At 54.3% G+C, this 26,060-nt stretch overlaps 11 protein-coding genes across 11 annotated transcripts; 6 read left to right on the top strand and 5 right to left on the bottom strand.

Annotated features, from left to right (window-relative positions):
• Positions 1–1,122: 1,122 nt before the first annotated feature.
• ACRALDRAFT_2017888 (uncharacterized protein) lies at positions 1,123–2,788 on the top strand (the record flags this gene model as incomplete). Its single annotated transcript, XM_071019913.1, has 12 exons — positions 1,123–1,140; positions 1,187–1,232; positions 1,267–1,649; positions 1,721–1,811; positions 1,895–1,909; positions 1,942–1,982; positions 2,025–2,146; positions 2,212–2,235; positions 2,266–2,367; positions 2,394–2,479; positions 2,533–2,637; positions 2,673–2,788. The coding sequence occupies 12 exons, from the start codon at positions 1,123–1,125 to the stop codon at positions 2,786–2,788; spliced, it is 1,149 nt and encodes a 382-aa protein (XP_070878065.1).
• On the bottom strand, positions 2,253–7,359 carry ACRALDRAFT_2058231 (uncharacterized protein). The gene is made up of 4 exons (XM_071021835.1): positions 6,862–7,359; positions 6,713–6,782; positions 3,223–6,648; positions 2,253–3,156 (listed from the first exon to the last, which is right to left on the bottom strand). The coding sequence occupies exons 1-4, from the start codon at positions 7,183–7,185 to the stop codon at positions 2,819–2,821; spliced, it is 4,158 nt and encodes a 1,385-aa protein (XP_070878064.1). The 5' UTR covers positions 7,186–7,359; the 3' UTR covers positions 2,253–2,818.
• A 960-nt stretch (positions 7,360–8,319) lies between these two features.
• Positions 8,320–10,311, top strand: ACRALDRAFT_1080619 (uncharacterized protein; the record flags this gene model as incomplete). The annotated part of the gene is made up of 1 exon (XM_071019049.1): positions 8,320–10,311. The coding sequence occupies one exon, from the start codon at positions 8,320–8,322 to the stop codon at positions 10,309–10,311; it is 1,992 nt and encodes a 663-aa protein (XP_070878063.1).
• A 7-nt stretch (positions 10,312–10,318) lies between these two features.
• Positions 10,319–11,516, bottom strand: ACRALDRAFT_1075352 (uncharacterized protein). The gene is made up of 2 exons (XM_071018372.1): positions 11,303–11,516; positions 10,319–11,227 (listed from the first exon to the last, which is right to left on the bottom strand). The coding sequence occupies exons 1-2, from the start codon at positions 11,351–11,353 to the stop codon at positions 10,667–10,669; spliced, it is 612 nt and encodes a 203-aa protein (XP_070878062.1). The 5' UTR covers positions 11,354–11,516; the 3' UTR covers positions 10,319–10,666.
• Positions 11,517–11,689: 173 nt separating this feature from the next.
• On the bottom strand, positions 11,690–13,462 carry ACRALDRAFT_1062111 (uncharacterized protein). The gene is made up of 2 exons (XM_071016536.1): positions 13,058–13,462; positions 11,690–12,982 (listed from the first exon to the last, which is right to left on the bottom strand). Exons 1-2 carry the CDS (start codon positions 13,218–13,220, stop codon positions 11,880–11,882), a joined length of 1,266 nt encoding a protein of 421 aa, XP_070878061.1. The 5' UTR covers positions 13,221–13,462; the 3' UTR covers positions 11,690–11,879.
• A 124-nt stretch (positions 13,463–13,586) lies between these two features.
• ACRALDRAFT_1075350 (uncharacterized protein) lies at positions 13,587–15,676 on the bottom strand. The gene is made up of 3 exons (XM_071018371.1): positions 15,555–15,676; positions 15,077–15,496; positions 13,587–15,011 (listed from the first exon to the last, which is right to left on the bottom strand). Exons 1-3 carry the CDS (start codon positions 15,596–15,598, stop codon positions 13,859–13,861), a joined length of 1,617 nt encoding a protein of 538 aa, XP_070878060.1. The 5' UTR covers positions 15,599–15,676; the 3' UTR covers positions 13,587–13,858.
• A 171-nt stretch (positions 15,677–15,847) lies between these two features.
• ACRALDRAFT_1075349 (uncharacterized protein) lies at positions 15,848–16,732 on the top strand. The gene is made up of 2 exons (XM_071018370.1): positions 15,848–16,058; positions 16,156–16,732. Exons 1-2 carry the CDS (start codon positions 15,950–15,952, stop codon positions 16,335–16,337), a joined length of 291 nt encoding a protein of 96 aa, XP_070878059.1. The 5' UTR covers positions 15,848–15,949; the 3' UTR covers positions 16,338–16,732.
• A 417-nt stretch (positions 16,733–17,149) lies between these two features.
• Positions 17,150–18,765, top strand: ACRALDRAFT_1075348 (uncharacterized protein). The gene is made up of 2 exons (XM_071018369.1): positions 17,150–17,528; positions 17,585–18,765. Exons 1-2 carry the CDS (start codon positions 17,379–17,381, stop codon positions 18,704–18,706), a joined length of 1,272 nt encoding a protein of 423 aa, XP_070878058.1. The 5' UTR covers positions 17,150–17,378; the 3' UTR covers positions 18,707–18,765.
• A 410-nt stretch (positions 18,766–19,175) lies between these two features.
• ACRALDRAFT_1055687 (uncharacterized protein) lies at positions 19,176–20,311 on the top strand (the record flags this gene model as incomplete). The annotated part of the gene is made up of 2 exons (XM_071015859.1): positions 19,176–19,384; positions 19,474–20,311. The coding sequence occupies 2 exons, from the start codon at positions 19,176–19,178 to the stop codon at positions 20,309–20,311; spliced, it is 1,047 nt and encodes a 348-aa protein (XP_070878057.1).
• Positions 20,312–20,533: 222 nt separating this feature from the next.
• On the bottom strand, positions 20,534–21,694 carry ACRALDRAFT_2041049 (uncharacterized protein; the record flags this gene model as incomplete). The annotated part of the gene is made up of 2 exons (XM_071021118.1): positions 20,534–21,539; positions 21,669–21,694. 2 exons carry the CDS (start codon positions 21,692–21,694, stop codon positions 20,534–20,536), a joined length of 1,032 nt encoding a protein of 343 aa, XP_070878056.1.
• An 850-nt stretch (positions 21,695–22,544) lies between these two features.
• ACRALDRAFT_2033678 (uncharacterized protein) lies at positions 22,545–24,407 on the top strand. The gene is made up of 5 exons (XM_071020736.1): positions 22,545–22,741; positions 22,806–22,839; positions 22,911–23,028; positions 23,101–23,375; positions 23,821–24,407. Exons 1-5 carry the CDS (start codon positions 22,731–22,733, stop codon positions 23,866–23,868), a joined length of 486 nt encoding a protein of 161 aa, XP_070878055.1. The 5' UTR covers positions 22,545–22,730; the 3' UTR covers positions 23,869–24,407.
• Positions 24,408–26,060: the final 1,653 nt, after the last annotated feature.

The following is a 26,060-nucleotide window of genomic DNA, read 5'->3' as shown; positions in this document are numbered from 1 at the left end:
AACCAAGATACCTGCTCATCAAGAAAGAGACATGTCAGTAACCACTGCTTTCGTAGAGTTGCTTTGATTGTTCAGGAGACGATATGTTGAAACGTGCAAGGAATCGGTCGATGTGCAGGGGAAAAGATGAATTCGAGTGGATGTCCAATTTGCCCGCAATGAATTGAACAATGACAAGGGGGACTCGAGTAGTGTGCTGGGCCACGTCGACGACAGAGGGTTCGGGAAGGGAGGCTTCGTCAGAATGCAAGGCCATGCAGCATCTCAACAACAGACGGAACATGGAGTGCGCAGGCCGTAAGCACCTAGAAAGTAGACACAACACACACCAGCACACAACGGTGCGCCGTAACCAAAGGAAAAAAAACCTACCTGCTCAATTAAGTGAGATGGATTTGAGAGGCGGGATGGTCCTCCAGTAGACTCTTGTCATCGACAGTCTTCCTGGGAGTAGGCGAGAGACACCGAAGCAAAGGAGGAAAGGGGGAATCGGACAGAATCGGAGCAAGTCTGCTTCGACTCCGTGGTAGGAATGCTAGCTCATCCACAAAGCCAACAGTGTCGAAGGAACGAAAGGAGGAGGTCCGATGGCGAGGAGAGCCACCACGATCTCGTGTGGGCGAGTTACGTGGACAGGAGAATGGATATGATCGGGGGAGTACGTTCGTAGGCACGAGGGGGGAAGAAGGAAAGGAAGAAGGGGCGAGGCAAACTTGGCAGGCTGGCTAATCCAAAGCACGGGGCTCCCGTACGAGGTTGGTAAAAGTACACAGTACCTGCACGAGGACCTAGGGCAGCCTGTTGGGATAGGTACACGGGTACTTCTGTCACTGTCGGTACCTAAAAATACGAGCGAATAAAGTACCTGAGTAGCGAATTTTGCTGGGAAACACGGGTCTGTTCTCATACGTAGGTACGGCATGATTAAGTACAACATCAGTAAGTGCCGCAACTGGCCAAGGCAAGATATAATTTCAAGGCCAGGGCACGTTGTGGCCACTTTCAACGGGCAAATTCCGCAGCATTTTACAGTGTACCGACCTGGATACGGAGTAGAGTAATAAGTACATGATGTCGGGAATATCGTACTTAGTATGTACTGCTAAAGGATTGGCCGCTAAAATGGGGTCAATCGTGTTGGTTGCTACTAATGTCCTAATGTCCTAGAATACCACACTCTAGTCAGATACCTATCCGAAATTCATACCGGCACGTACTAATCCAGGGGCAATGTGGCATACAACGTACTTTCTGTACCTACCTGAGGGTACACATTTTTAGCAGGCGGCTGTATTGCAGTGCTGAGTAGGGACGACGAGTACCTACGAATAAGGTATGTACATAGACATGTGGACGCAACAAAATCCCGGGGTAAAGACTCGAGGTATCAATTTAGTTGGCAATCATATGAATTCCATATGTACGGCCAACATCCCTCGTCCGACAATGAACTTTCCCAACGAAAGATGAGAGATTGGAAACCGGCCTCGACTCCTACTACCCTACCGGCGGATACCGATATTCTAGGAAACTGCACAACTATCAATCCTTTCCATCCATGCAACGACAGCCACCCGTGGCGGCATCTTCCCACCCCCTGTCCGGTTTACATTGTTTCCATTCGCTCCCGAGCCAGCTATCCAGTTTTGGTACAACGAAATAAGATAATATCGGAAGGGAATTCCTGCTGTAAGATTACCTTGTAGTGGCCGCCAGAAAGCTGGTGCCGAACTACGAGAGCAGGCTGCATAGTAATCAATACGTTGGTCGAATACTAGGCCCAGGCCCATACCTACTTCGTATGTTCGATCGTGGCCTCTGGGGAAACAAAGAAACAAAGAAACAAAAAAAGAAAAAAAGGAAAAAAAGAAAAAACTCGCAAAGGTCATGTGAGGCGTCCAATGGCGGTGTGGTGGTCCCTTGCCCTCCGACTGCATTAAGCCAAGTCCGTCCTGACCTGCAGAGGCACTCTACCGCCCGATGTTACATTCAGGGCACGTACGGCCGAGAACTATTGTCGTTAGTCGGCTCCCAAGTCGATTCGCCGATTCAAACTCGAATCAGGACGGAGCAGCCTCGCCCAGGGCGTCTTTAGGCTCGATCGCCGTCTGTACACCACAATGAATGATTCGTCGCGACTACAATCGTGCCTGTTGATCGCACTACCGACTTGCATATACCAGCAATCACAATCACTGTCCACCTGGCAAGGTCCGGAAACCTGTATGCACATGCGTCGGTCGTACAACGTTGCTGCATAAAAAGCAAGCCCACATCAAACGACTCTCAAGAATCCCATTTGACATGGGCGCTCAACGAGAGTCGTGGGCAAGATACCTTTCTCATTCCTGCTGGCCTAGTCCCAATGTGAAAAATTCCTGCTGTTGCTATAGCGTCGCCTGCCAACCTGCCTTGAATACTTGCAGGTCCATTTCTGCCATTTCTGTACGTGTTTGCCTGTCGTTTCCGACTGAACCATGTCTCTCCGCCTCGTATTCCTCAAAAAGGGCGATGCATCTGATGCTGCCGCAGCAGTACAAAAGACCATTGCCAACGTTTTAACGTATATGCGCAAGAAGGAGAAGTACGACAAAAGAAAAAAAAAAGAAAGAAAAAAGAGACAGGAAAAAAAGAAGGGTGCCACCTCGATACCTGGGGCTCCGTGACGCCAGTATCAAAAAAAAACTCCGTGTCCGCCTTCCGTTGTGCCGAGGGTTGTCGACTGTGTAACGACCAGCCCAGCCTGTTTCTCTACTTCAGGACCAAAAGGAAGAGTCTCTCCATCTAGAATTTTTTTTGGCCCAGCACTGGCGCACGGCTATTGGGCCTGCCCGTTTGCTTTTCCATTCAGCTGCTGAGGATCAACATCCTCGTCACTGGCCGGCATGTCTCTGTTGGCCGCTGCGCCTGCTTTCGTTTGCTCATCGACGAGTTCTACAATCATCGCCTGTGCATTCTCGGCTGCTTCCCGTGACCACTTCTCAAGCCTCGCCTTCTCAATGTATTTCGAAAGGACAGAGTCCTCCCACTTCATTGCCTCGCTGAACTTGTCCCTGAACGACTTGTCCATGTCGTTGAAGCGGCGGTCCAAGCTGTCCACGAATACCCCCAGTGCCACGGAAGGCCGCAGCGGCTGGAATGGCTCTTCAACAGTCTCTGTTACCCGTGGCTCGGTTAATACTCGCTTCAACATACGACAAGGGGTCGGTTGTCTCAACTCACGTCCATGGTAACAAGACAGCATTGCGCTGAACAGTGTCGTCTCACTAAGCATCTCCTCAACCTCTGCGTCGTCTTTGAATTGAGTGTCGTTGAGCTTCAGCCAGTCATCCCGAATGAAGCAACGCCTCCAGATGAGCCGCTCTGCCATGCTCACGTCCTCGCCCTTGAGGCCGAGTTTCGCAACCCGAAGCGCTAGGTAGAACGGATCCTGCGTGTCCGCCGCGGTATCTGGCTTGATCGCAACCAGTGTGAGGAGGTCGATGAGGGTCCAAGGATCAAGAGCCTCATGGTGAATAAGCCGCCTCATGCCGTTCTCAAAAACTTGTGCCAGTGTTTTTTGTTTTCGTGGAATGTTCAGGCAGTGCGTTTCCATCACAAGTTGCAGCGCTGCCGTGTTGTCCACTGCTGTGGTAATAGTAGGATAGATGTGGCTGAAGAGATCTTTCTGAATCTGAATGATGGACAACTCCTTATCGATCATGTCCATCTGCTCCTCCTGCTTTTCCTCGTCTTTGGCACGGATGGAGCCATCGGCACGTCGCGACGGCCCGAATAGGCCAGACTTTGGCGGCTGGTCGGTCGCCGCCTCGGCCATCAAGGACAGTTTCGCCAGGCTCAACTCGATCTTCTTGCACCATACCTGCTGCTCGCGATTGAGGCCCAGGTCGAGTAATGTCTCGGCAGCTTGGCCGACATCCTTTTCCTCCAGAATGTCATTGATCCATGAAATACGGGCTAGCTCCGGCCTCTTACGCAGGAATCTGGTCTTGTAGCCGTGTCGGTCATACGGGAAGTCTAGCAGAGATTGGACGCTGCCGCTTTCCAACAGAATTTCGTACGCCGGAAAGGCGAAAGGCTCGCCATACTTGTCGAAATACTTGCCAATCTGCGCTTCCTTGAGGTCCGCTTTGGCAGTGAGACTCGCAATGTCGCTGGGCGAAGCAACCAGCTCGAGTTCCTTCCTCAGCCCATGAACCTGTTCAATCAAGGAGACAGCCAGTGCCTTCCAGGAGCGATGCTTCTCGGCAATGTGCACGCTTTCGTCCCATTTCCCCAGACGAAGCAAGGAGAGGATTTTATCGTATTTATCGGTCGCATACAGCTTCGCGCACTCCTCAGCCCATTGGGCCGACTTCTCGTCCTGGCGGGTGGCGCTCCAACGAGACTGTTCCAGCAAGGCAAGGAGGTAGCAGTTGGTGAGAGGGCCGACTTCACCCTTGATCTTTTCAATCAGTTGTGGGTCGGGCTGCTTGGGCCCCTCTTTGGGAGGTGAATACTGGTCTAGCCATTGATGGCACAGCTCCAGGAGTCGCTTGAGGTTATTGGTGATGAAGCTAGAACTTGTCCAGAATTCCGGCAGGTCTTGGTAATCGGATCGAAGAATGCCAAACTCCAAGTCCTCATTCTGGAGGCCATAGAAAGCTAGTTTCTCCATCCTGTACTCCAGAGCCGTATTCAGAGCGATCAAGTTGACTTGGACTGCCTCGTGGATGAGGCGAGTGATATGGACGTCGTCGAGGATGTGGTCCTTGTACATATACTTGATCACCTCGTAGGCCCAAGCGACGAAGATGTGTAGATTGCCCACGTCATGGATGAACCAGTGTCGCACCCGGTCGACTTCTCCGACATCTCGGTTAGGCACCTTCTTCTCGCTCTGGTGGATGAACTCGACAATCTCCGACATGAGATCCTTCTTGTTGCTCGCCGGCCGCTCGTGTGTAAAAGCCTCATGTTGCTTCCAGAGCATAGTCGACGCCATCATCTTTTCTGCGTGTGAGAGCAAAACCCATCGCGTACGGCGATCCAGCTGTACCTTCATGGCCTTGAGGTGATACATCAGCCTCTCGAGCGCAGCTGCGCGACTCCTGAGATTATCCTCGAGTGATGCGGGCACGGTAGAAATGTGCGACAAGGAGGAGCTGAGAATCTCGCGGCTCAGTTGCAATGCCGCTTCCGCCATCTCGTCGTGGGAGAACTGGACACCCCGTTGGCTGCCGAAATGGAGAGGCGTATCCTGCTTGTTCCCAAAGAACACGGCCTGCTCCAGCTTGCTCCTCGCGTCGACCTTGGGCGGCTTGTCACTAGCAAAGCGGTCTATGTCGGTCGTCGTCAGCCGGAGAATGCCGGTGCCTCGAACTAAGAAGACAGCTGATGGATTCTTCGACTTGTGGCGGATACTCCTTGGATCTTCGAGGGTATTTTCTACCGCGTAGGGCTCCTCAAAACCAGAGCCGACGATTTCGGCCACCTTGTTGTCGCTCAAGGTTACGACATCCTCGTACGTCGCTGGGATCATGTGACTATCCTCCTGGAGTTGCGCGTCGGGCGACTCGGGCGGACATGCTATCGATGCAATGACGACCGCTTTGTCGAAAATCACAAACGCAACAAGCGCTGGGCGGGGAAGATGGAGGCGAGGCCTGGCAGCGAGGTCGGAGCTCGCGGGAGCCAGGCGAGATCGGTAAGACGTGATAGGTCGCACCATGCCGATTCGTGCGGAGGAAGGGGAGAGAATGACCTCTACCAAAAAGTAGTGGGACTCCTTTCTTTTCGAGAGGCTGATAAGAAGCAGTAGGTGCTGGAGATTGACATCGTCGGAGGCCATGGCATCACTCAGCCTGCTGAGTTCTTGATATTTAGACTCGATGCCCTGTGGGACGTAGGTAAAGTCGACGACCTCGAAAGCATCAGAGTGATAGCCGGTGGCCGTCTTTGGGTCGACCTCCCGGATGGCCTCCGTTATCTGTTCCCCAACATCCGCCTCCGTGATGCTGTCGCTATGTCCTCCACGGTGAATTCTCCATGCGTACAGCTTCCCTTTGAGCGTTGCGGCAACGATGTTTCGCTCTCCGATTCGGGAACTCCGGTCGGCCCGGACAGCTGCAATCTCCCCACGGCCCGTGGAAGGGGCCAAGGCATGGCGGATGCTGCCAAAAATGCCACCGGTGGTGGAAGTGATATTGGTTCGTAGAAACTGGACCGAAACCAAAGGCCTGCCATGCCCATCACGGACGCTCATGTAAGCCAGCCTCCCGCTCGTGAAGGTCAGGATAAAACCAGCGGACTCGGCGTTGGCGATTTGGACAACTTTCTCCCCGGAAAATAGGCCCGGAATCGAACCTTCGATGCCATGGCGTTGCTGTCGCATGAAATCCAAGGTGGCAGCACTCGAGATGGACTCCCAGTACGTTATCTTTCCGGTGACAGGCATGACTACCACGAGGCCGGGCTCCGAAGACGCGGCAGAGGCTGATACCAAGCAACCAAGCGGCAGAGGGTCGGTAACGTGTTTGGAAGGGTAGGGAAGCGTGAATGTGAAGGCCTCGGGCGATTGTGTTGGGCTGGTGTAAGGCCAGACGACGGCATGGGTATGGGTGAGTGCGAGGGCATATCCGTTAGAGTAAATCTCGCTGTGTTGTTGACCTTTTGACGAATGTTAGCTGGGATGGGCTGCCTCTGGGACAGACGCCAAACGGGGCGGCATTACCTGTCGCATCTGCGTGAATCCGGTCTGGCAAAGCTGGAAGCTTGCTAATGGTATAGGCATTGTTGGTGGTCTGCATCGAGAAGCCCGTCAGCATCGAGATTGGCGGCGTGTCAAGATCACTGACGAGGGAGCAAACTCAGTAGACATACCAAGACTACGCTCCCATCCCCTTTGGCCGTGCGTTCAACGTGTTTGGGTCGTTTTGCTCGAACGCTGAGTTCTTTCTTGGGCACCGGCTGGCTCTCCAATCCAAATCCATCTTGCCTCAAATCAAGGGTTGAAGCCTTATCTGCCTTTACCTCGAAGGTCTCGGGGGTTGCATCGGGATTGACAAAAGTTTGCTCTGTCAAGGGCAGGCGCTGGCGTTTAGCCTTTGGAGGTTGGACCATATGCTCGGAGCTGAGCGGCCGTTGACGTCGACGACTCCGAGTGGCCATGGCCGGGCCGCCTTCTTGAGCGGACGGCGAAAACATGGTATGAATAGTAGGCGGGGATCAAGTTCGCCGCGGGCGGAGGACTGGATGGTCGAGAGAACTAGGCAAACGCATTCAAAACAAAACAGTTGGGTCTAGCAATTATGAAAAAGTCGTGGCGTGTCGCGACAGCGTCAAAAATGGTGTTGAGGTCGACGCCGCTAGAATCAGGCGCAGATCAGTGGTGGAGGTTGGAGGAAGAAGATGGGGAAGGTTGAAAAGATTGATATCGTCGGGCTGTGATGTAGGTAGGGAGGAATTGAACATAGAGGGATGTTTAGGCGGTAATGGTGAACGAAAAGGCAAGCGCGAAGTAGCAACATGCACCGATCAGATCTGGTTTGGCCTTAATCAAGAAAAAAAAACATGGGTTGGCGGGTTGTACTTGGTACGTCGTACTGTCCCGGTGATGACCTGCGTTTCCTGGAGCATTGTGGAAGCTTGGACCAGTCTCCCGGTGTGGCGTCAAGCCAATAGGCGCGAAATGCACAGTATCGGATACAAGCCACAGGGTCAGAGCGTGCGCACTCTCATCCGACAACAGACAACATGCTACGGGGATTCTTACGACGATAATAAGACTTGCAAAATAGCCATCTAATAAGTCCATGCCATTATCAATTGGTACATGTAGGTAGTCAATATATGAGATGTGTGGTCAACAGTCCATTATAATCTAGGTCGCTCATAATTAGTCATGTCCTTGTTATTTCGCCTTCGCCACATTCCGCAGGGACCCACGTTAAAGCCACAGAGAGTAACGTTCCCCGGATCGTCAAGCCAAAGAGGGAAGACGGATGCCGGTTGAACTGGCGATATATGTTCTGCGCAAGACGATAACTCACCTTCTCCAGTTCTTTAGTCGAACCGTCGAAGGGCAGACCCTGTTTTTACAAAACCAGTCTTATCACACACACCACCCAAAGATTACCAGACAGGCGCGCGTAAACTGTCTATGGCTCAGTCCGACGCTTGGGCAATAATCAGGTCGATGGAGGAGTCGTGGCCGACTCTCATCTGAGCCGCTGCCTCGTCGCCAAGGTAGTCGGTCGAGCGAGTATATTGGAGAAGGCATACAAACTTGAGGCCAGCACATATGGATTATAGAATAAGCACGCAGTGTGACCATACAGTATGCGACGCTTCTCAAGCTCTGTGGCCATCACCGACCCGTTGGTCAAATACCGGTCCCTGGTGGCTACTGGAGTTTACGCCCCCGATCCTGCGCAACACCGTCTAGCGAGACACCTCCAGGAGATCTACCTGCGCCTCAAAGATTACACCCCGGCCCGCGAGTACCGTGAACGACTGAAAGAGATTACTGACCTCGCGAAGAAAGCCAAGTCTGGAAATGGAAATTCATTCCTAGCCGTTGACAATCACCCAATATGGAGAAACCCTCTGTTCCGACGTTTGTTTACCGCCCCCGAAGGCAACCATACACGAGCACTCACCAGGGTTCTAACCAACCACGAGACCGCCCTGGAGATTGATTCCCCAAAGGGACTGTTTCTGTCGGGTGAGGTCGGCACAGGCAAATCCATGCTCATCGATTTGCTGTCCGAGGGTCTCCCGACGCACCGGAAGAAACGATGGCACTTCAACACATTCATGCTCTATACCTTCTCGCAACTCGAAAGATTCAGGCGTGCCAACCCGGAAATGTCGGGAGGGGACAGGGAGTACTCCCTGCTGTGGATGGCTAAGAGGCTGGTCGAAGAGTCCCCCATTCTCTTCCTCGACGAGTTCCAGCTCCCAGACCGTGCCGCCAGCAAGATACTCAGCCACCTCTTCATCGCCTTCTTCCAATTAGGAGGCGTCCTCGTCGCTTCGTCCAACCGAATCCCCGAGGAGTTGCAAAAGGCCATGGGCGCAGAGTATGTGCCCCCTGCAACGGGAGGCTTTGTAAAAAGCCTTTTATCGGGGCGAAAGACTTCGCATCGTGGCGGTGAGCTCTTTGGCGGGAGCAGCGATTTTTCTGCCTTCCTAGACGTCCTGAAGGCTAGGTGTGACTTCTGGCACATGGAAGGTGCTACTGACTGGAGACGGGTTGGAGGCGGTAGCGTGACGCTATCGCCACTCGAGACCTCGCCTCCTGGTAATAACGACGATGTCCATTCCTCTGCGGTCGCCATTGATACAGCCGAGTTGGGGGCCGTCCTTCAGCAGGACGAAGACGACTCTGGTATTTCAGAGGGGCCGAAGAGGCCCGCGAAGTACTGTCTTCCAACTGACGACGAGGCCATATGGCGCGAGTTATGGGACCACGACGCCCCAGGGGAATGGGGACCTGCGACATTGGTCGTCTACGGGAGAGAAGTTACGATCCCCCGTCAACGGGACGGCTGCGTGTACTGGGACTTTGAGAAGCTCGTTGAATCCTCTGGGCCAGCGGACTACGTCACAATGGCCTCGACATATCATACTTTCATCATCGACAACGTCCCTGTTTTGACAGTCCTGAGAAAGAACGAGGCCCGGCGCTTCATTACGCTTCTCGACGCCCTCTATGAAGCCAAGTGTAAGCTCTTCATTCGCGCGGCCCGTGAGCCTGACGAGCTCTTCTTCCCCGAAACGCGTGCACGTCTCGACGGGAAGGCGGAAGACGGTTCTGCGCCGGTTCTCCACTCGGATGTTCTCCATTCCGAGACTATCGCCGAAGTCCACCAGGACAGCGCAGCTCCGTTCCGTCCTAATGTCTCGCTTTACGACTCGGACTCTGGCACCGGACGATACGACCCCGATGCAGACTCAGAGTGTGGACCAGAGAATATCACCGGCACGTCACAACACCAGGGAGACAAAGGCAAGAAGCTCGACTTTAGTGATACTAGCGCCTTTACGGGCGAAGACGAGCGGTTTGCGTACAAGCGCGCGGCGAGTCGGCTATGGGAGATGTGCGGTGAAAAGTGGCATGCCCGGACCGGGAACTGGTGGAGGCCTCTCCCGCCGGAGGCCCGACACTGGGAGAAATCGCCGGCTTCAACGCCCCGTAAGATAATAATTGATCAAGTGAAGACGGCGGGGAGCGATATGATATTGGGCCCGTCTGTCACGCTCGAGGAACCGGCTGGGCTCCAGGGGCTGCGAATTAAGAGCCTGAAAGAGCTCGACGGAGAGAAATAAACAATGTCTATATCTGTTCCAAGATTGGTGTATGAAGCATAACAAAGTAGCTTCTCAACGCAACTGGTTGCTTCATTCTATCTGCTTATCATTGTCATTCTTGTAATGTGCATAGGCACGACATACGACGGATATCTATGGTTTATTTCCGTACAGGATATATGAAACAAGGTCGGAATGAACCAGGGACATAGCCACAGGTTCAATAGCTCGCTCATGATATGCTAATTTCAACGGGGTATTCTTACCAACCCCTACTCCAAACGCCAACAACAGCAGTACCGGAACGCCGGGAATACGTGAGAAAACAGAAAAGACCTTTACCCTAGATTATCAGATCCCACTGTCGTCTCCCTTACAGCGATGTTACTCCCGGTGTCCAGCTCTCCCCAATGCGGCGAATCTCGGTCTCGAACTTTCTGCTTGTAATCTTCTTGCCGTCCTTCCCCATGACCTCGTCAGGCTCGAAGAAAGGGTTCTGCAGCAGACGAATGTACGCGTTCTGGATAGCCCAGAACACGACCTTGAGCTCGGCCTCGCGAAGCCCGACGCCAGAGTTCACAGCGGACGCGGACGCCGGGGCCGAAGCCGAAGTGGTAGAGGGAGGACTGGCGCCGGCCCTGCCGCCCAGGACAGACGCGTCGACTCTCCGGCCGCGCATGTCCACCACAACTATGATCTTGATCCCCGTGTTCGTCTGGAAGCCGTAGGCAGCGAGGCGCTCGTCGACGGAGTGCAGGAGCCCCATCTCGCCCGACAGGCCGGTTCCCGTCCCCGCTGCATGCCGGCCGCGGAGCTCGAAGACGTCGAGGGTCGAGGAGAGAAGAAGGGAGAATTGAAGGGGGGTTCGTAATGGCGCCAGCGCGTTTGTGTACGGGTCGTGCGAGGGAAAGATGGAGATGTGGAGGGGGTTATTCTAATGATTGCGAAGAAGTCAGTTGTTGGACCTTGAAGCTAGTGGGGTTGACGGACAACGAGATGGGGAGCTCACATTACGACCAATTATGCCTATACAGGCTATGGATGGGATATCTGTCGCCATACTGGGAACCGATCAGGGTGTAGGACTCTGTTGGTTCGTTGCCGAGGGTGGTCGAGATGATCAAGGTGTGATTGCCGTCTACTTTGCATCATACCTAACGGTGAGATGCCTAGGTACCTAGGTACTTGGTAATCGGAGCCCTGTCCTGTCTGCTGTACAGTGGGTACAGTACCTGTGGAGGTCAGGTTGGGTTGCACCCAGGTACACGGTACTTGGCGGCCGTCCACTTCAAAATACAGCCCGTGGAACGGAAGAAAAAAAAAAAGAAAGGGCCAAAAAAAAAAAAAAAGATAAAGCCCTTAGACATCGAACGACAGTTATATCTGGTGAACCAGAGACGGATTGTAAAGATGAGACAATATTCCGATTATTATAAGATCCAAACACCTATAGCGCCTCCAGATGAGGCCTGAGACGACAAAGACGGGCTCACCAAAGAACAGTATCGATACACCTCCAAATCGCTAAAGAACACAAGACGGCCGATCCTACACTGCCACATCCATGGACGGAATTATAACGACGCCTAGTCCATCTCCATCTCCTCATCTATCGCGTTTTCCGTGTCATCCAGCCCCCTCAACACCTCCTCAATCTCGCTCGGGTCCATGATGGCCCAGACACCACCACCCTTGACCAAGTCGCGCCCTCTCATGCCGACCTCCTTTCCCACCAGATTCCTCCCGACCTTACCGGGCCCGATGCCGACCCATCTTCTAACTTTCTCTTCCTGGTCCAGGTATTTGATGCTATCCCACCACTCGACCGTCTCGACGCACTGTCTCGCTAGTAGATCCTCCAGCTCGGCCTTGTCCCGGAACGGCCGCGCGGTCACGTTGCTGACGCAGGGTATCCTTCCGGGAAACGTAATGACATCTCTGTCCTCTCTGCCCCGGACCTTGCTCTTCCCTCGTAGCATCTTCCGCATGACGCCCACCGCGGGCCGCATGATGGGGCTGTGGAAGGGGCTGTCGCTGTTCAGCCGAACGGCGCGCGGGTCGTGGCCGAGGAACTGCCGCACGTGGGCCACGAGGGTCTTGATCTTGGCCACGTTGCCGCTCAGCACGATCTGGTTCTTGCTGTTGACATTGGCGATGAGTACTTGGTCCACCAGCGCGCGGCTCGCCGGACTCTCGGCCTCGGTTCCAGGGGTGGGACTGGGGCGGACAAAGTCGCGGACGGCCATGATGAGCTGCTCTAAATATTCGGGCTCGGTGACGACCGCCACCATGCCGTACTCGCCGCCGTACTCCTCGACGGCGCGGTGGGTCGCCTCCGCCATGGCCTCGGCCCGCTTGTGCACAAGACGCAGACCGTCCTCGACTTCGAGGTACCCGCCCGCCACCAGGGCCGCGAACTCGCCCAAGGAGTGACCGAGGGTGACGTCGACGCGACCGGCAACGTCGAAGCCAAACTCGCGTTCCAGGATGCGGAGGATGAGGATCGACGTGGCCATGATGGCCGGCTGCGCATTGGCTGTTTGCGTCAGCAGTTTATTGGGCCCATCGCGGATGATATCGGAGAGCTTGAAGCCCAGGTAGTGGTCGATCTCTTCGACGATGGGTTTCGCGGTCGCGGGGAAGGCTTCCAGCCACGGGGTCAACATGCCCACTCTCTGCACTCCCTGGCCTGTAGAGGTTTTTGTGTCAATGGAGCACGGAGGCAAAGAATCCCAGCAACGAGAACGGTTTGAGAACAACCCACCTGGGAAGAAGAGGGCTGTCCGCGGGCGTCTTGCTTGTGTCGAGACATGTCGCCGATCGCGTGTATGGTATGCGGGAAATGTGACGGGGATGAGGCCCCGTGCTAGCGAAGATGAAGCCGTCGTCAGTCGTGTCGGAAGGGAGGAAGATGCGAGAGCTTTCATGGCTATGTCCCAGCCCACGGCATGCCGGGAGGCTCAGACAACTCTGTTCATGAGGCAGGAAGCGCCTGCTGCTCTGGGTTTACGATTGTATGGAGATGTAGGGATGCTGGCATAACGGCAAAGCCGCACGAGCGTGAGATTAAAATGTGACGTGGTTCACGAGTAGGCAGCCTGATTTGGGTCGGATGCGGCTTCCGATCCTGTACAGTTTGGGATGCAGAGGGGGAGACTGGACGTTGTATAAGTCTACAAGTGGCTGGGTCGTACTTCGTATGTAGGTAGGTAGGTAGGTATCTTGGGCTTGTGACGTCTGGGTACCGCCTGTAGCCGAGAGCCGCCCAATGGCGAGGAGCTACTTCATGTCGTGTCACTCCAACCCCGCAATTACAACGCTAACCGTGGCTCTCTGGAACTTCTTACATAACTGCCGCACTCTGCAATTACGTTCGCAAACTGGTACTTGGCTCGCTGAGTCTACGGTACATGGTAGATTCGTATTTAGATGTCGTTCTTACATGCCGACAACATGATACGATGCTGTTTCTGTTGCCCAGATACGCCTGACATGCCGCCTTCTTCTTCCGCCCTATCGAGCTGGTTGATGACTAAAGTTCAAAGTCTCACCACACGACGGTCATCTAACACCGGATTTCGACACCGCCGTGGCTGACTGTGAGATATTTGACGCCTTTGTATGGCTTGACATTCTCGCCCAGGCCCTTACTCCTCCGCGGATCAATCATGATGGTTTCGACCCTGATCCCACTGGGCACCCATCCCTTCACCGCGAAGCTCACCGATGTAGAACTCGGCATCAGGATCTTGTTCTGCGCCACCTTCTTGGCGTCCTTCTCGCCAGCACCGCCCTCTACATATTCCTTCCCCTGAACCGGCGACGGTAGGCTCTGGTACGGCTCGTTGTAGGAAAAACCAAAGCCGCTCGGGTCGAGCTCTCGCTCGTCCTCAACAGGCAGTGGTCCTACCACGGTACATCGGAGCCCGAAGTACGTCTTCCCGGCCGAGAGCTCTTTGGTGGGGATGTGCCATTCCAATATCCTCTCTCCCGGATTGTAGCTCGCGTCGCCCTTGCTAGGCCGGACTTCCGATAGATTCCTCACATCTGCCGGCAAAGGCACCCTGACCACCAGGTCGTGCAGTGAGGGTGCGCCAGGCGTCCCGGCGTGTGCGCCCGGCCCGAAACCTCTGCCCGAGCCGCGGCCATGCGTGGATGATAATGACCCGTGTGCATTCAGCATTGTTCTGTTGACATGGACCCTCACCTCAAAGTCGGCTCCGACGCTGCCGAGCCCCGTCTTGATCTCAATGTCCACGGGTAGTTTTAGAGCATTCGCGCCGATATTCCCACTCTTCCCGTTGGTGAAAGGAAGTAGATCAACCTCGTACCCGGCCAGGATGAACCGGCCATCGGGAGGGATAAAGCTCAGCTCGCCCGGTCTTTCCCTCCAGCGGGCTAACCGTACACAGGGGTGAAATACGGGAAGTTCCATGATGCCTGAGAGGTTGTGCTTCCCGGATGGACTCGTCAGTGTCAGGAGAATGTCGGGGACACCCGACACTTTACAGGTAAACGCGATAGACCCGTTGGCAAAGGCCGACAGGGGACGTCCTGACGGCGCCAGGGTGACGGAAAGAGTCTCGACTATGTCTGCGTATAACTCGTTGGACGTATGTCGCACGTTGGCTCTCCTCCACGGTAGGGCGGGAGTATTAGACGGAACGAGGGGAGGTGTGTTGGAGCCGGAGAGGGTCGTGGCCAGATTACCAGCTTTCCTGTTTATGTACGTCAGTCCCCGGGGTATCGTTCTGCAAGCCGGGATGAAGGGGGAGTAAGTTACCCTGGTAGGTTGATACTGCCGAGAAGCTTGCCCATCCAGCCCTCCACCTCGACAAGGTCCCTCAATGAGTTTGGCTCGGTTGTGTTGATGATGCCGGCGTCGCACATTTCGGTCAGAAGCTGCGCCACGACATCATACTGGCTTTCGATTTTCTGCGCTATGAGGGGTGCGCCGAGGAAATCTTCAAAGGCATCGATGATGCGATGAATGAATTCGAGGACGAGGAGTGGCTCGATTTCGGAGGACGAAGTCGCGAGAAAGAGGAGGTTGGCATGATTGTGACTAAAGACCAGTGTTGGCGGGTTCGTATTGGGGAGGTAGATCAAGTTGGGTCGGGGAGCTGGGTGCTCTAGGAAGAGGGGGAGGAGATGCTGCGCCGAGAGCGGTCGCTTTGTGTAGGTATGCGACAGGATGGCATGGCTGGTCAATGTCAGTTTTGTACGGTGAAGCTTGCTCGCGAGATCAAGGTGACACGCACTTGTGCTCATCGTAGACGTGCAGCGCCTCTATTACGCCATTCATTGTAGCAGTAAGCCCATGGGGAAGTGCCAGGGCAGGTAGCACTTTGGGCGGTGATGCTGGAGAAAGCGAGAGTAGTGGTGGGGGGAGAAGCTCCAGGGACACGCGACCCCGGCCGATGACATAATTGTAGGCGGTGTCTCTCTTCTCTCTCGGGCCAATCAGAGGCGGTAAAATCATCGGACCTTGGAGTACCTGCGTAGAACCAGCGAATAATATCTGGGACCCTTGGAAATTGTGCCGTCGGTTTCCCCGAGTCTCAAACTACGAATAATCATAACGCCCTTTGCAACGCGCAACGGACAACGAACAACGAGCAACGAGCAACCGTACCGTTCAGCAATCACCGCCACAATGGCGAAAGGAGACCTGCCGTCCGTGGGAAGCCTCGATAAGCCCGAAGACCTCAACAGTCTTCTTCGCGCAGACCGTGGCGATGACTGTACTTCTTGCCGAGTAATTGGTCAGTACTTGGCTTTTCCCCATTGCTCCTGAGCCACGGCAGCCGCGGCAAGCGACGAATGGATATTGTGTTGCTGATCGGGGAGGTCTATACCTAGGTGGCGGCGCATTCCTGGCTCTCGCGGGCTACAACTATGTATCGGGCAACGCACACCTCCGGAAGCAAGAACAAGCGATACTACAAAGCAAATCGATGTTCGGCATGAGGAGTAGAAGATTCGGCGTCGCAGGCATCTCGCTGGGACTGGCCTATCTCGGTGTTTGGAGGCTATTTATGTAGAGGGTTCGGGGAGACGACAGACGACTTTCAACCGACGTGGGAATACTTCGCTCCATACACAACGCCTGCCGCTGATCCGACTGGACGAGGTCTCGATCGACTAGGATACATCACTGACCCTCGCATCCTGGCTGATGGGTTTGTATCCGTACGGTACTGAGCCGGACGCTGCAAAGCTAGCCCGTCGTCGAAGCGCATGCATCCACTGCCCTCTTGCTGGGTGTATCCAGGAGGATTTAATCTACAACCGTGAGCACTTCCAGGTGCTTTGTACCACCACCTACAACTTACATATACATACCTGAATATAGTCAACCTCGACGACTATTTGGCCCTAAACCTGGATTGAGCGCAGGGAACTTGCCATTGGCGACACTGGCAGCATGGATGGTCACACCGCACCCGTTGGCGCCGCTTCTCCCAGACTCGCACGTAAAACACATAAAGAGGTCGGGTGCCAGCCCTCAGCATATTGCCTGAGGAGTATCCCCACCTGTCCCCGTCTGGTGTAACAAGAGCCTACCTATATTTTGCACGCGCCGTTGGACAGTGACTATACGGCTGTGTATCTGATGTCTCACAAGCAGGCGGCATGGTATGGCCCGTGCCCAAGCAAGGAGGGGATGAGACTGTCACTGCCATTGCTCCTTCAGGGGACCTTTGGCTCATCGCCATATCAGCCCGTACGTCAACACCATAACGACGAGCATGACCGCCCACTGTTCGGGCCCCGAGGCCACGGGCTTGCAGGTTTCCGACCTCGAGTTGCCTCACAGCCTCCCGATGACTTACTCGGACGCTCTCAACACCGACAAGAACATCATCCACGAAGCACAATACGAGGCCGCCACGAAAGTGCAACTCCAACAGCTTAAGAGCGAGGAACGTACAATAAGGGCCCTTGTCAAACATCACCTCAATCTTAGCGATGCCACAGTCATTATCAGTTCGCGCTAGTGGCTTCGCGGCAGCTTCAATGTGTGCATCCCTATCCAAGTCCGGACGCCTCAATCACGACGAAACCTTATCCTTCGATGCCCCATGCCTCACAAGCTTGCTGAGGCCAGGTATCCGGGTACTGTTGATGAGAAGATGAGTTGCGAAGTGGCGACATATGCCTGGATGCAGGAGCATTGCCCTGACATCCGTATCCCGCATCTCTACGGCTTTGGGTTTACTGACAACCGTCACGTACGTATGCCTAGCATTCCCCTATTGAATGCCACCACTAAGATCATGAGAGAAAGTTCACCCACGAGGCTCATAGACCTTTCTATACGCGCGTTCTCCGATATCTGCGAAGACTATTCCATAAAATCTTGGGATACCCAACCCTCCTCTCCCGTTACGCCAGCCACGCGGCGCCTCACCACCTATCTGGAGCGTACATGCTTCTGGAACATGTGGGTTCTGGTAACAGCCAGGTGTTATCGAATACATGGGACCAATATCGACAAGAGCCTTCACGAAGGAAGAATCTATACCGAGGCATAGCTCGAATAATGCTCTCGCTTGCCCGTGTGCCGCAGCCGCGGATTGGTTCGTTCCGATTTAACAGTGACTCCACAATCACGTTAACGAACCGCCCTCTCACAAGCTCCATCATGATACTCGAAAACGATGGCAGCCCTAGGACCCTACCTATTGGCCGTACGTATTCGGCCACTGAGTCTTTTGTATCAGACCTGTTCAGCTTCCACGACCAACGGCTCGCCACCCACCCCAACGCAATCATTGACGCGGAACATTGCCATAGCGAAATGGCCTGCAGGGTGCTTCTTCGCTCGGTTGCGCATCGCTACATCCAGCAGCGTTGGCGGGACGGGCCTTTTATTCTCCAGCTTGATGACTTGCATGCAAGCAACATCTTCGTGGACGACGATTGGAATATAACCTCTCTTATAGACCTTGAATGGGTGAGTGCTCAGCCAGCTGAGAAGCTGGCCGTGCCATACTGGCTTACTGGTTGTGCCATCGACCAGGTGTGTGGAACGCGCTTCGACGAGTTTAATGCCGTACGGGAGGAGTTTATGGCCATTTTCGAAGAAGAAGAAGAAGAAGACGAGAGGAAATCTGAAGCCGGCCGTCTTGCTTTGTCGCAGACTATGCGGCATTCATGGAACTCGGGCGGCACTTGGTTCTGGCATAGCTTGATGTCTGTCAACGCCATGTATCCTCTATGGGCCGAGCATCTGCGCCACCGGTTCTCCTCATCGGCTCTCGCTCCGGACGAGGAGGAACTCGTATCCCGATTTTGGTGCGATGACAAGGCCAAGTTTGTCGAAAGAAAAGTTGAAGAGTATGAGAACTACAACGTAGAACTGAAGGAGCTATTTGGCAAGGGTGACGCGAGCCTGAGCGGTGGCTGACTAACTTGAGTCGTCGATGAGGACGCATATATGTAAATCCAGGTAGCACAATTGCCTGGAATCGTAAAATTGAGCGCTCGAGAGTTGATTTATTTTTGTTTCTATTTTTATTCTTATTTAATAATTATTGGCGCTTCAAACAATGCGACCGAAATGAATTTTGTTGTGACGGTAGACAGCACTGTGTATGTAGGTACTTCGTAGTGAGATTAGGCGGCCGTCAATTGCCAGAGCAGGTCTAAGGTACCTGTAGCGGAGAATTTCAAGTCGCTCGACAACACCAGATTCTTCTCTGGGTCACTCGCATCAACCATCTCATAACACTCATAACACATCCATTGGACACGAATTTCCGACGCCTTGATAAAAGTAAATACTGGATGATAATCATACATCATACAGCCACACACATATATTCCACTCAGCATCAAACTCTTGCACGGCAGAGTTTGCCAATCTCACAGCCAATATGCCCATCACAATACTCAAACCTCAGTCGATACCTCAAACCCACGATCATATACTCCATGCATCAGACTCGGATTCAGACTCGGACTCTGGAGGCGTCGAGTTGGATGGCGACATCACTATGACCAGACCATCAAAAGGTGGACGGAGCGGCGACCAGGATATTGTGACCCCAGGCGAAGTCATCACAGACGACCCCCAGTGGATGAGGTTCGTCAAGCCAATCTGATTTGTTTCATTCTATTCTTCTTTACCGTCTCACCCAGCCCAACCTCCTGTATGATACTGACAACTCCCAGGGGTCACGGGACCTACGTCAGCCCCGTCGACGGAGCCATCGTCTCGTCCGTAGCAGGCACGGTCACCCGCACCAACAAACTCCTCTCCGTCCGGCCCCTGCGGGCCCGCTACACCCCGGAGATTGGCGACCTGGTCGTCGGGCGCATCGTCGAGGTGCAGCCCAAGCGGTGGCGCGTCGACGTGGGCGCCAGCCAGCTCGCGACGCTGCAGATCAGCGCCATCAACCTGCCCGGCGGCATCCTGCGCAAGCGCACCGACACGGACGAGCTGCAGATCCGCTCCTTCTTCGCCGAGGGGGACCTCCTCGTCGCCGAGGTGCAGACCCTGCACGCCGAGGGCGGCGCGTCGCTGCACACCCGCAGCTTGCGGTACGGCAAGCTGCGCAACGGCGTCTTCTGCGCCGTGAGCGGCATCGGCGGCGGCGGCGGCGGCGTCGTCCGTGCCAAGAGGCAGAGCTGGACCATGGAGGCCGCCAACGGTGCCGGCGCCGTCGAAGTCACCCTCGGCGTCAACGGCTACATCTGGATCAGCAAGCATGTCGACGGCGAGGTCCCCGCCGAGGGCGTCGGGCTGAACAGGATGGAGGAGGCCGTCAGTGCCAACGTCTACTCGAGCCAGAACGACCGGATCGAGGCCGAGACGATGCGGGAGATTGCGCGGATCCGGAGCGTCATCCTCGCCTTGGTCGAGAACGGGCTCCGGGTCGACGAGGATACCGTCACCGAGGGCTACAGGGTCGCCGTGGAGATGGGGCGTGAGACGTCCGACGATGATATCTACCTTGGTGGTGAGAGGGGGCAAAGATTGGCGGCCGCTCTCATTGCTAGAGAGGACTAGGAGGACTAGTATCGGGAGAGAATCCCACTGTCTACCAAAAGTTAGGAACGACCATCCGCGTTGTATGGTCTTGCTTTCCAAAGATGATTGGGCCATCGAGACATCTTTCCAATCACGCTATGTGTATCCATTTAGAGCAGGCAAATTATATACGACCCATCCCAAACGCCGCGTCCCAGGATGTGTTCATGTCTCTGCTTCCTATCCATTTCGATAGTTTCTTTAATTCTGGCTGAGGACCGCCCCAGCAAAGTACCCCTTGTTCTCGATCACACCCCTATTCTTCACGAAAGCTGTATACTTGACCACCCACTGTGGGGTGAGATCCCCCTTGAGCGCACCGCTGTCCTCCCCGTTGCCGTTTACCGCGTCCCGGTCGGCGAGGACGCCAGCACCCTCCGGCCCCTGGCCAAGCAGCTCCCGCAGCGTGCCCTTGGGCAAAATGTCGGTGCAGTCCGTGTGAACGAGAAGGTCTATGCCCTCCGCCCTGGCCAGTTCAACCAGTGGCGGCGGCACCTTGCAGCAGTCTCGAATGTTGATCTGGTCGACAGCCGGTCGAATCTTGACACGCTTGAGGAAACTGGCCAACTTCTCCGTGCCAAACTCGGCGATGCCCAGGGCCCTGATCTCCCCCCGCTCCTGCAGCGTCTCGAGCGCCGCCCACGTGGCCACCTCGGCCTCGATGTCCCCCTGCAGCGCGTTGCGCTTGTCGGCCTGCCACTCGCAGTCGCCTTCGAAGAACATGTCCGGGAAGCTGGCGATCAGCAGGTCGATGTGCTGGACGCCGAGTTCCTTGCGCACGAGGGAGAGGGCTTCGTCGACATAGCGCGGGCGGTCGGCGACGGGGGTCGAGGGGAGGAAGAAGAGCTTGACGGTAATGTCGTAGTCGGCGGGGTCCTCTTGCAGGCCGGCGAGGGACCAGTCTATGTATGGAACGTAGAGGGCCTGGCCGTCATCGCTACGGGCGGTCCAGACGTCGAGGTGAGGGCGAGGGTGGCCCGCGTTATCGTCGGTGCGCGGCAGGGCTTGGCCGTCGGGGTCGTGGCCGCCGGTCGCATTGCTTGTTGCTACATCGCCGTCGGGGTGACCGTTGTGGACGGGAGAGGCGGCGGCCGAGTAGTCCTGCTGGGCGGCGAGGAAGTTATTGCGCAGGGAATTGGTGAGTTCGAGATTGGACCGGAACGATCCTGGTTTGCGAAGTATGGAAGAACCTCCAGAGATAATGTTCCTATTGAATTGTGAGATTAGAAATTAGCATTTTTTTCTTCTTTTTTCTTTCATTCCATCTTCATCGTTTGAAAGATTGCAACCGTCAAGATTTTCGTGTGGTATGGTTAGAATACAGACGAATACGCACCCGGTCGAGAGGATTAATTTGGTCATGGTTGGTTGCGACAGACGAGGTCCATACGGTATAGTATAATTCGGACACAACCGAGAAAAATGAGCCGGAATGACCGCAACTGTCGGGGATCGCCGTGTCCAACTGGCCGAGCACACCCTAAAGCGAACAGAATGGCGTGCGCAAGAACTTTCCAAGCGAAGCGGGCGTCTTATGGTGACGATACAACCAACGCCGGTCACCGGTGCCGGGCGCAGGAGGAGTGCGTCAACTTGCTTATTAACCTGCGCCAAACAGACGGCGTAAGATTATTAATGATGTGAGGCTAGACCCGTTGTCGCAGGATTTGGCGATATTTGACGGGGGCTACCTCAATAGGATCACCTCTGCAGATGTGATGATGGAATAGGTAGTTGTGTTGCGACGTTGAGAGGAGAAGCCCGTGAAGACTCGGTGATGAATTTCGCATACGAAGTACGGACAATACGGAGTAACACATCTTCGTAGGTACTCAGTACAGTACAACACGTCTTTTTGCAAAAACCGTATCTGGCCCGCATTAAACGGGGCCCACTAGGCAGACCACGGAAAGGTCTGAACTGGAGTTCGTTCTCCGACCGTTGGGAGAGTCCGGTGTTGAGTTGGTTGTCGCGCTGATGGCCATCCCTGTTGTAGGCTTGTAGCCATGGCGGGGTGAAAGTGACTTCATTGCTACCTAAAAATGAGGTGTTTTCGCGCTGGGTACTTGGTACTTCGCATCTATCTTTTTCCCTGATTATTCAGCAAGGAGAGTCTCGGTACGACTTCGGTAGAATTTCCGAGGTTCGCACCAGTTGTAGCTTTATTATAAGTTAGGGATCGATAGCCTGTCTGTCCATCCGCAATCGCCCACACCTCTTCACTGCCGGTATCTCTCGAGAGCATCAGTAGCAAACAATCTCGACATCCAGAGAAACGCTCTATCATACTACTCCGTCGTTCCCATAGTCGTCGGCATCCAGTTGTTGCCACTGCCGCCCCTGCCTGGGTGCTTTCGCTGCGACCCGTTGGTGGTATTGACACCGCTGAACACACATCATGGCGATCCAGTAAGGCTTCCCATGCGTAGACATCTTGCGACATCGCATTCAAGCTAAGAGACGCTCGACGTAGATACTTGATCCTCCTTTCCAGACAAGGCAAGGTGGTAAGTCCGGCTGGAGAACCCATCACCAGGTCGTATCTGGCTGGTCGACTGACTTGATTGTTTCGTCGCAGCGCCTTGCCAAATGGTTCACTACATTGTCCCCGAGAGAAAAGGCCAAGATTGTGAAGGACGTGTCCCAGCTGGTCTTGGCTCGCCGAACCCGCATGTGCAACTTCTTGGAGTATAAAGGTAGACACGTGTCCGACGCGACTACACAGCTGGTATCGGCAGCATGCTGATGTTATGACCGGGCGACAACAGACTCCAAGATTGTTTACCGCAGATACGCATCCCTCTTCTTCATCGCCGGCGCCGACTCGGACGACAACGAACTCATCACGCTCGAAATCATCCATCGATACGTCGAGCAAATGGATAAATACTACGGCAATGTGTGCGAGCTAGATATCATCTTCTCCTTCACCAAAGCGTATTACATCCTCGACGAGCTTCTGTTGGCTGGTGAGCTGCAGGAGAGCAGCAAGAAGAATGTGCTGCGGTGCATATCCCAGCAGGATGCCCTGGAAGACATGGAGGTATGTTCCGCCTGTTGTGCTGTCCTCTTGTCCCTCTTGCCCCCCGGCCGCTTCCCCGTCCCTGTCCTCGCACAGCCTTGTCTTTGTCTTCTTTCTTGCTCGCATTATCCATGCTCCTATTGGGAGGATCGATGCAGTCAGTCAACAAGCGAGGCAGCTGCCCTCTAGCGTTGCGTTCTCGAGCTGACCCCCCTGTCCCCGCCCCATCATTCAGGTCGAAGACGAAGTTACGAGAATCATGTAGCACCATTAAATTGTATCCCACCATCTGGCTGGTCGATCCCACACCGACTTGACGATATTCTGCTCTACCAGCCCTTCTTGCTTCTCCGGCTTTTCCATCAGGCGCACGGGTTTTCTTTCCATATACCTAATCACCGTTCCCGACACGCGGCGCATGGCAGTACACTGGGCTAATGAGCACGTCCTCTCGATTGATTTGCAGGAGACGGAAGAGACCAGTAAAGCCTTGAAAGACATGGGTCTTATTTGACGGGAAATGGTGGCCAGTTGAACGGTCTGTCGGCACATTCGAGCCTTTTCCCAGGGGGTTGTTGGTAGCTGCCGAGGACTCGGACAGTATCAAACCAAGGGCCCTGGGGAGGATGGGACTGACAAAGGGAATACCAACCAACGGATCGGTCACGATGAGCATTCTGTTGATCTAATCATGCATAGCTTTCTTGAAGCATGAATCAACACATCCATCTGTGAATCAAGCGACGGAACATTGGTGGTTCGGCGGATTACGAATATTCGTACGAAGTATGCGTCCAAAACGATTACGAAATACCTACCATGTAGTCTTCGAGGCCGCATGCAGACAGCAGACAGCAGAGAGGCCATTGGCCCAATTCCGTGTACGAATACTTGGTGGCCGTCAGAGGAACACATTGGTGCAGGAAGCGCGGGAATGTGGGCCTTGAAAAGCGGCGGCTGAATATGATCAAGCTAATGGCTTCTGAGGAAAACGGAATATTGGCAACCATGGCCTGAAATCGACGATAATAAATGTCACGATGCAATGCCATGCTTCACAACCGTTGCGCTAGAAGAACCTGGTTACGGATTATTCGTACCTAGGTACTTTCTAAAAGTAGCTGGGACGACGAACGCCTGCAGCCAAGGTATCCATTACCGGTCGGTACGGGCTCCTATGACGTCGTCTGAGGCACTTGTCCTGCATACCTCGACAGGTACAAGGTTCCAGACAAGTCGATAAGACATTTTTCTTTGCATTCCCCGCCCCCTCCCGCCGACTAGCGCATTGGGAATTGGGAATTACATACGAAGTACGAAGTAGGTATGTATTACTCCGTACCTGCGATAACATAGGTAGGTAGTCCCAGCTCAGGTTCGCTGCTAGCTGACTACCTCTGGTCGTACTCTTGCCAGGCAGTCACGGGACAATGCATCACGTCACAGGTGTAACTCGCACCATTCTCTCCTCTCGATCCGCACCGACATAAACAAAAACTCTTGCGCTGTGTGTATCTTGGTCTCATCGCTTTGCTCGGCCTTGTCGATCATACGGGCTACATGTACATGTCTTTGGCTTGAATTGTCTCGAGCTTATTCGTAAGCTTTTCTTTTCAAACACCAAAGTGGTCCCCTCGTCAAGCAACGGAATCGAATCGACCTTTCTTACCACAAACTCTCGAGGTCGACCTTCCAACCACCCACCTCGGCGTCCCTGGCTTCCATCTAGCTTCCACATAGTCCACAGAGGCTTGACGAAGTGACAAAGTGAGTGAAAGCCCTCCTATCGAGTCTCGCTACAGTTCACGTTCCTTCGCACGGCCCCCCCAACCTACCTGGCTCACGATGGCCATGCCATGAATTACCTTGCCTACACACAAAGTGTCACACAACGCACCTAGTGGTGCTTATCGACCTTTTCTTCCGGCTACCAACGTTAGACCAGCCCGTATTGTGAGAGGGGACATGAACGACGGAACATGCTACTGAAACGCCAGTGGCACGCCTCGTCAGACCACCCCATCCTATGGCTTCCACTCTGCTTCTCCTCTACGGAGTATATTGAGGTCAGGAAAAAAAGTCGGAACAAAAGTGGCATCTTATGGGATGGGGATATTGCGTTGAACGACAGAAAAGGACATGGGATCCACGAGGAAAAGCCTTGAGGTTCATGTCTGTCTGTCATCAGCACTGCACTGGTTCGCCTGGCTCCCCCCTCGGTCTTGTGTCGTACCTCCACCACATCGTCCTATATTTCTCGTTTCCCTGTCCTTCGTTTTCTTTTCGTGTCTTTTCTTTTCCTCTCCTTATCGTCACGCTGGGAGCTCAACTCTTCCCATCACAGACTTTCCCCTTCTCTTGCTCGTATCAGGAAGATCCAAGGATGCTTTCCTCGACGTTCGCGGCTTGACGGACGCTTGAGGCTGGGTCATTGATTGCTCTATTGGCACAACAGCTATCGACATACATCGTGAACCCACTCCAAAACCAAAAATCTTGCGCAACCCGAGTCCTGCTTGCCGCCCCTTTTGAGTGGCTGTTGTCCTGTTTCGCTGCCTCCCCAAACATCCAGGAGAGTTCCCGGTCATACCATACATCTCCTTACCCCCTAGCCACTCCCTAGCCCTAGCCAACGGCCTCCAGCCTCATGCTTCATCTTCATTCTCTTCTTCGCCTTCACCGTTATCTGGTTTAATGCCTACTCCA

This window comes from Sodiomyces alcalophilus, assembly GCF_042370955.1.
Source record: "Sodiomyces alcalophilus JCM 7366 unplaced genomic scaffold ACRALscaffold_2, whole genome shotgun sequence".
Taxonomy (NCBI): Eukaryota; Fungi; Ascomycota; class Sordariomycetes; order Glomerellales; family Plectosphaerellaceae; genus Sodiomyces; species Sodiomyces alcalophilus.
The sequence above is the reverse complement of the archived record's forward strand: the minus strand, read 5'-3'. Positions and strand labels throughout refer to the sequence as shown.

Bases quoted from the DNA above. Each gene is read 5' to 3' on its own strand.
- ACRALDRAFT_2058231 (XM_071021835.1), bottom strand. From the start codon at position 7,185: ATGTTTTCGCCGTCCGCTCAAGAAGGCGGCCCGGCCATGGCCACTCGG. The intron at 6,783-6,861 runs GTATGTCTACTG...TTCTCGATGCAG, and splicing joins GGGATGGGAGCGTAGTCTTG to ACCACCAACAATGCCTATAC. The intron at 3,157-3,222 runs GTGAGTTGAGAC...CACGGGTAACAG, and splicing joins GCTGTCTTGTTACCATGGAC to AGACTGTTGAAGAGCCATTC.
- ACRALDRAFT_1075352 (XM_071018372.1), bottom strand. From the start codon at position 11,353: ATGGCGACAGATATCCCATCCATAGCCTGTATAGGCATAATTGGTCGT. The intron at 11,228-11,302 runs GTGAGCTCCCCA...CGCAATCATTAG, and splicing joins TAGGCATAATTGGTCGTAAT to AATAACCCCCTCCACATCTC.
- ACRALDRAFT_1062111 (XM_071016536.1), bottom strand. From the start codon at position 13,220: ATGAAAGCTCTCGCATCTTCCTCCCTTCCGACACGACTGACGACGGCT. The intron at 12,983-13,057 runs GTGGGTTGTTCT...AAACCTCTACAG, and splicing joins GACAGCCCTCTTCTTCCCAG to GCCAGGGAGTGCAGAGAGTG.
- ACRALDRAFT_1075350 (XM_071018371.1), bottom strand. From the start codon at position 15,598: ATGAATGGCGTAATAGAGGCGCTGCACGTCTACGATGAGCACAA. The intron at 15,497-15,554 runs GTGCGTGTCACC...GACATTGACCAG, and splicing joins CACGTCTACGATGAGCACAA to CCATGCCATCCTGTCGCATA. The intron at 15,012-15,076 runs GTAACTTACTCC...GTACATAAACAG, and splicing joins GGCAGTATCAACCTACCAGG to GAAAGCTGGTAATCTGGCCA.
- ACRALDRAFT_1075349 (XM_071018370.1), top strand. From the start codon at position 15,950: ATGGCGAAAGGAGACCTGCCGTCCGTGGGAAGCCTCGATAAGCCCGAA. The intron at 16,059-16,155 runs GTCAGTACTTGG...GTCTATACCTAG, and splicing joins TACTTCTTGCCGAGTAATTG to GTGGCGGCGCATTCCTGGCT.
- ACRALDRAFT_1075348 (XM_071018369.1), top strand. From the start codon at position 17,379: ATGCCTCACAAGCTTGCTGAGGCCAGGTATCCGGGTACTGTTGATGAG. The intron at 17,529-17,584 runs GTACGTATGCCT...CATGAGAGAAAG, and splicing joins GGTTTACTGACAACCGTCAC to TTCACCCACGAGGCTCATAG.
- ACRALDRAFT_2033678 (XM_071020736.1), top strand. The intron at 23,029-23,100 runs GTAGACACGTGT...GGGCGACAACAG, and splicing joins CAACTTCTTGGAGTATAAAG to ACTCCAAGATTGTTTACCGC. The intron at 23,376-23,820 runs GTATGTTCCGCC...ATTGATTTGCAG, and splicing joins ATGCCCTGGAAGACATGGAG to GAGACGGAAGAGACCAGTAA.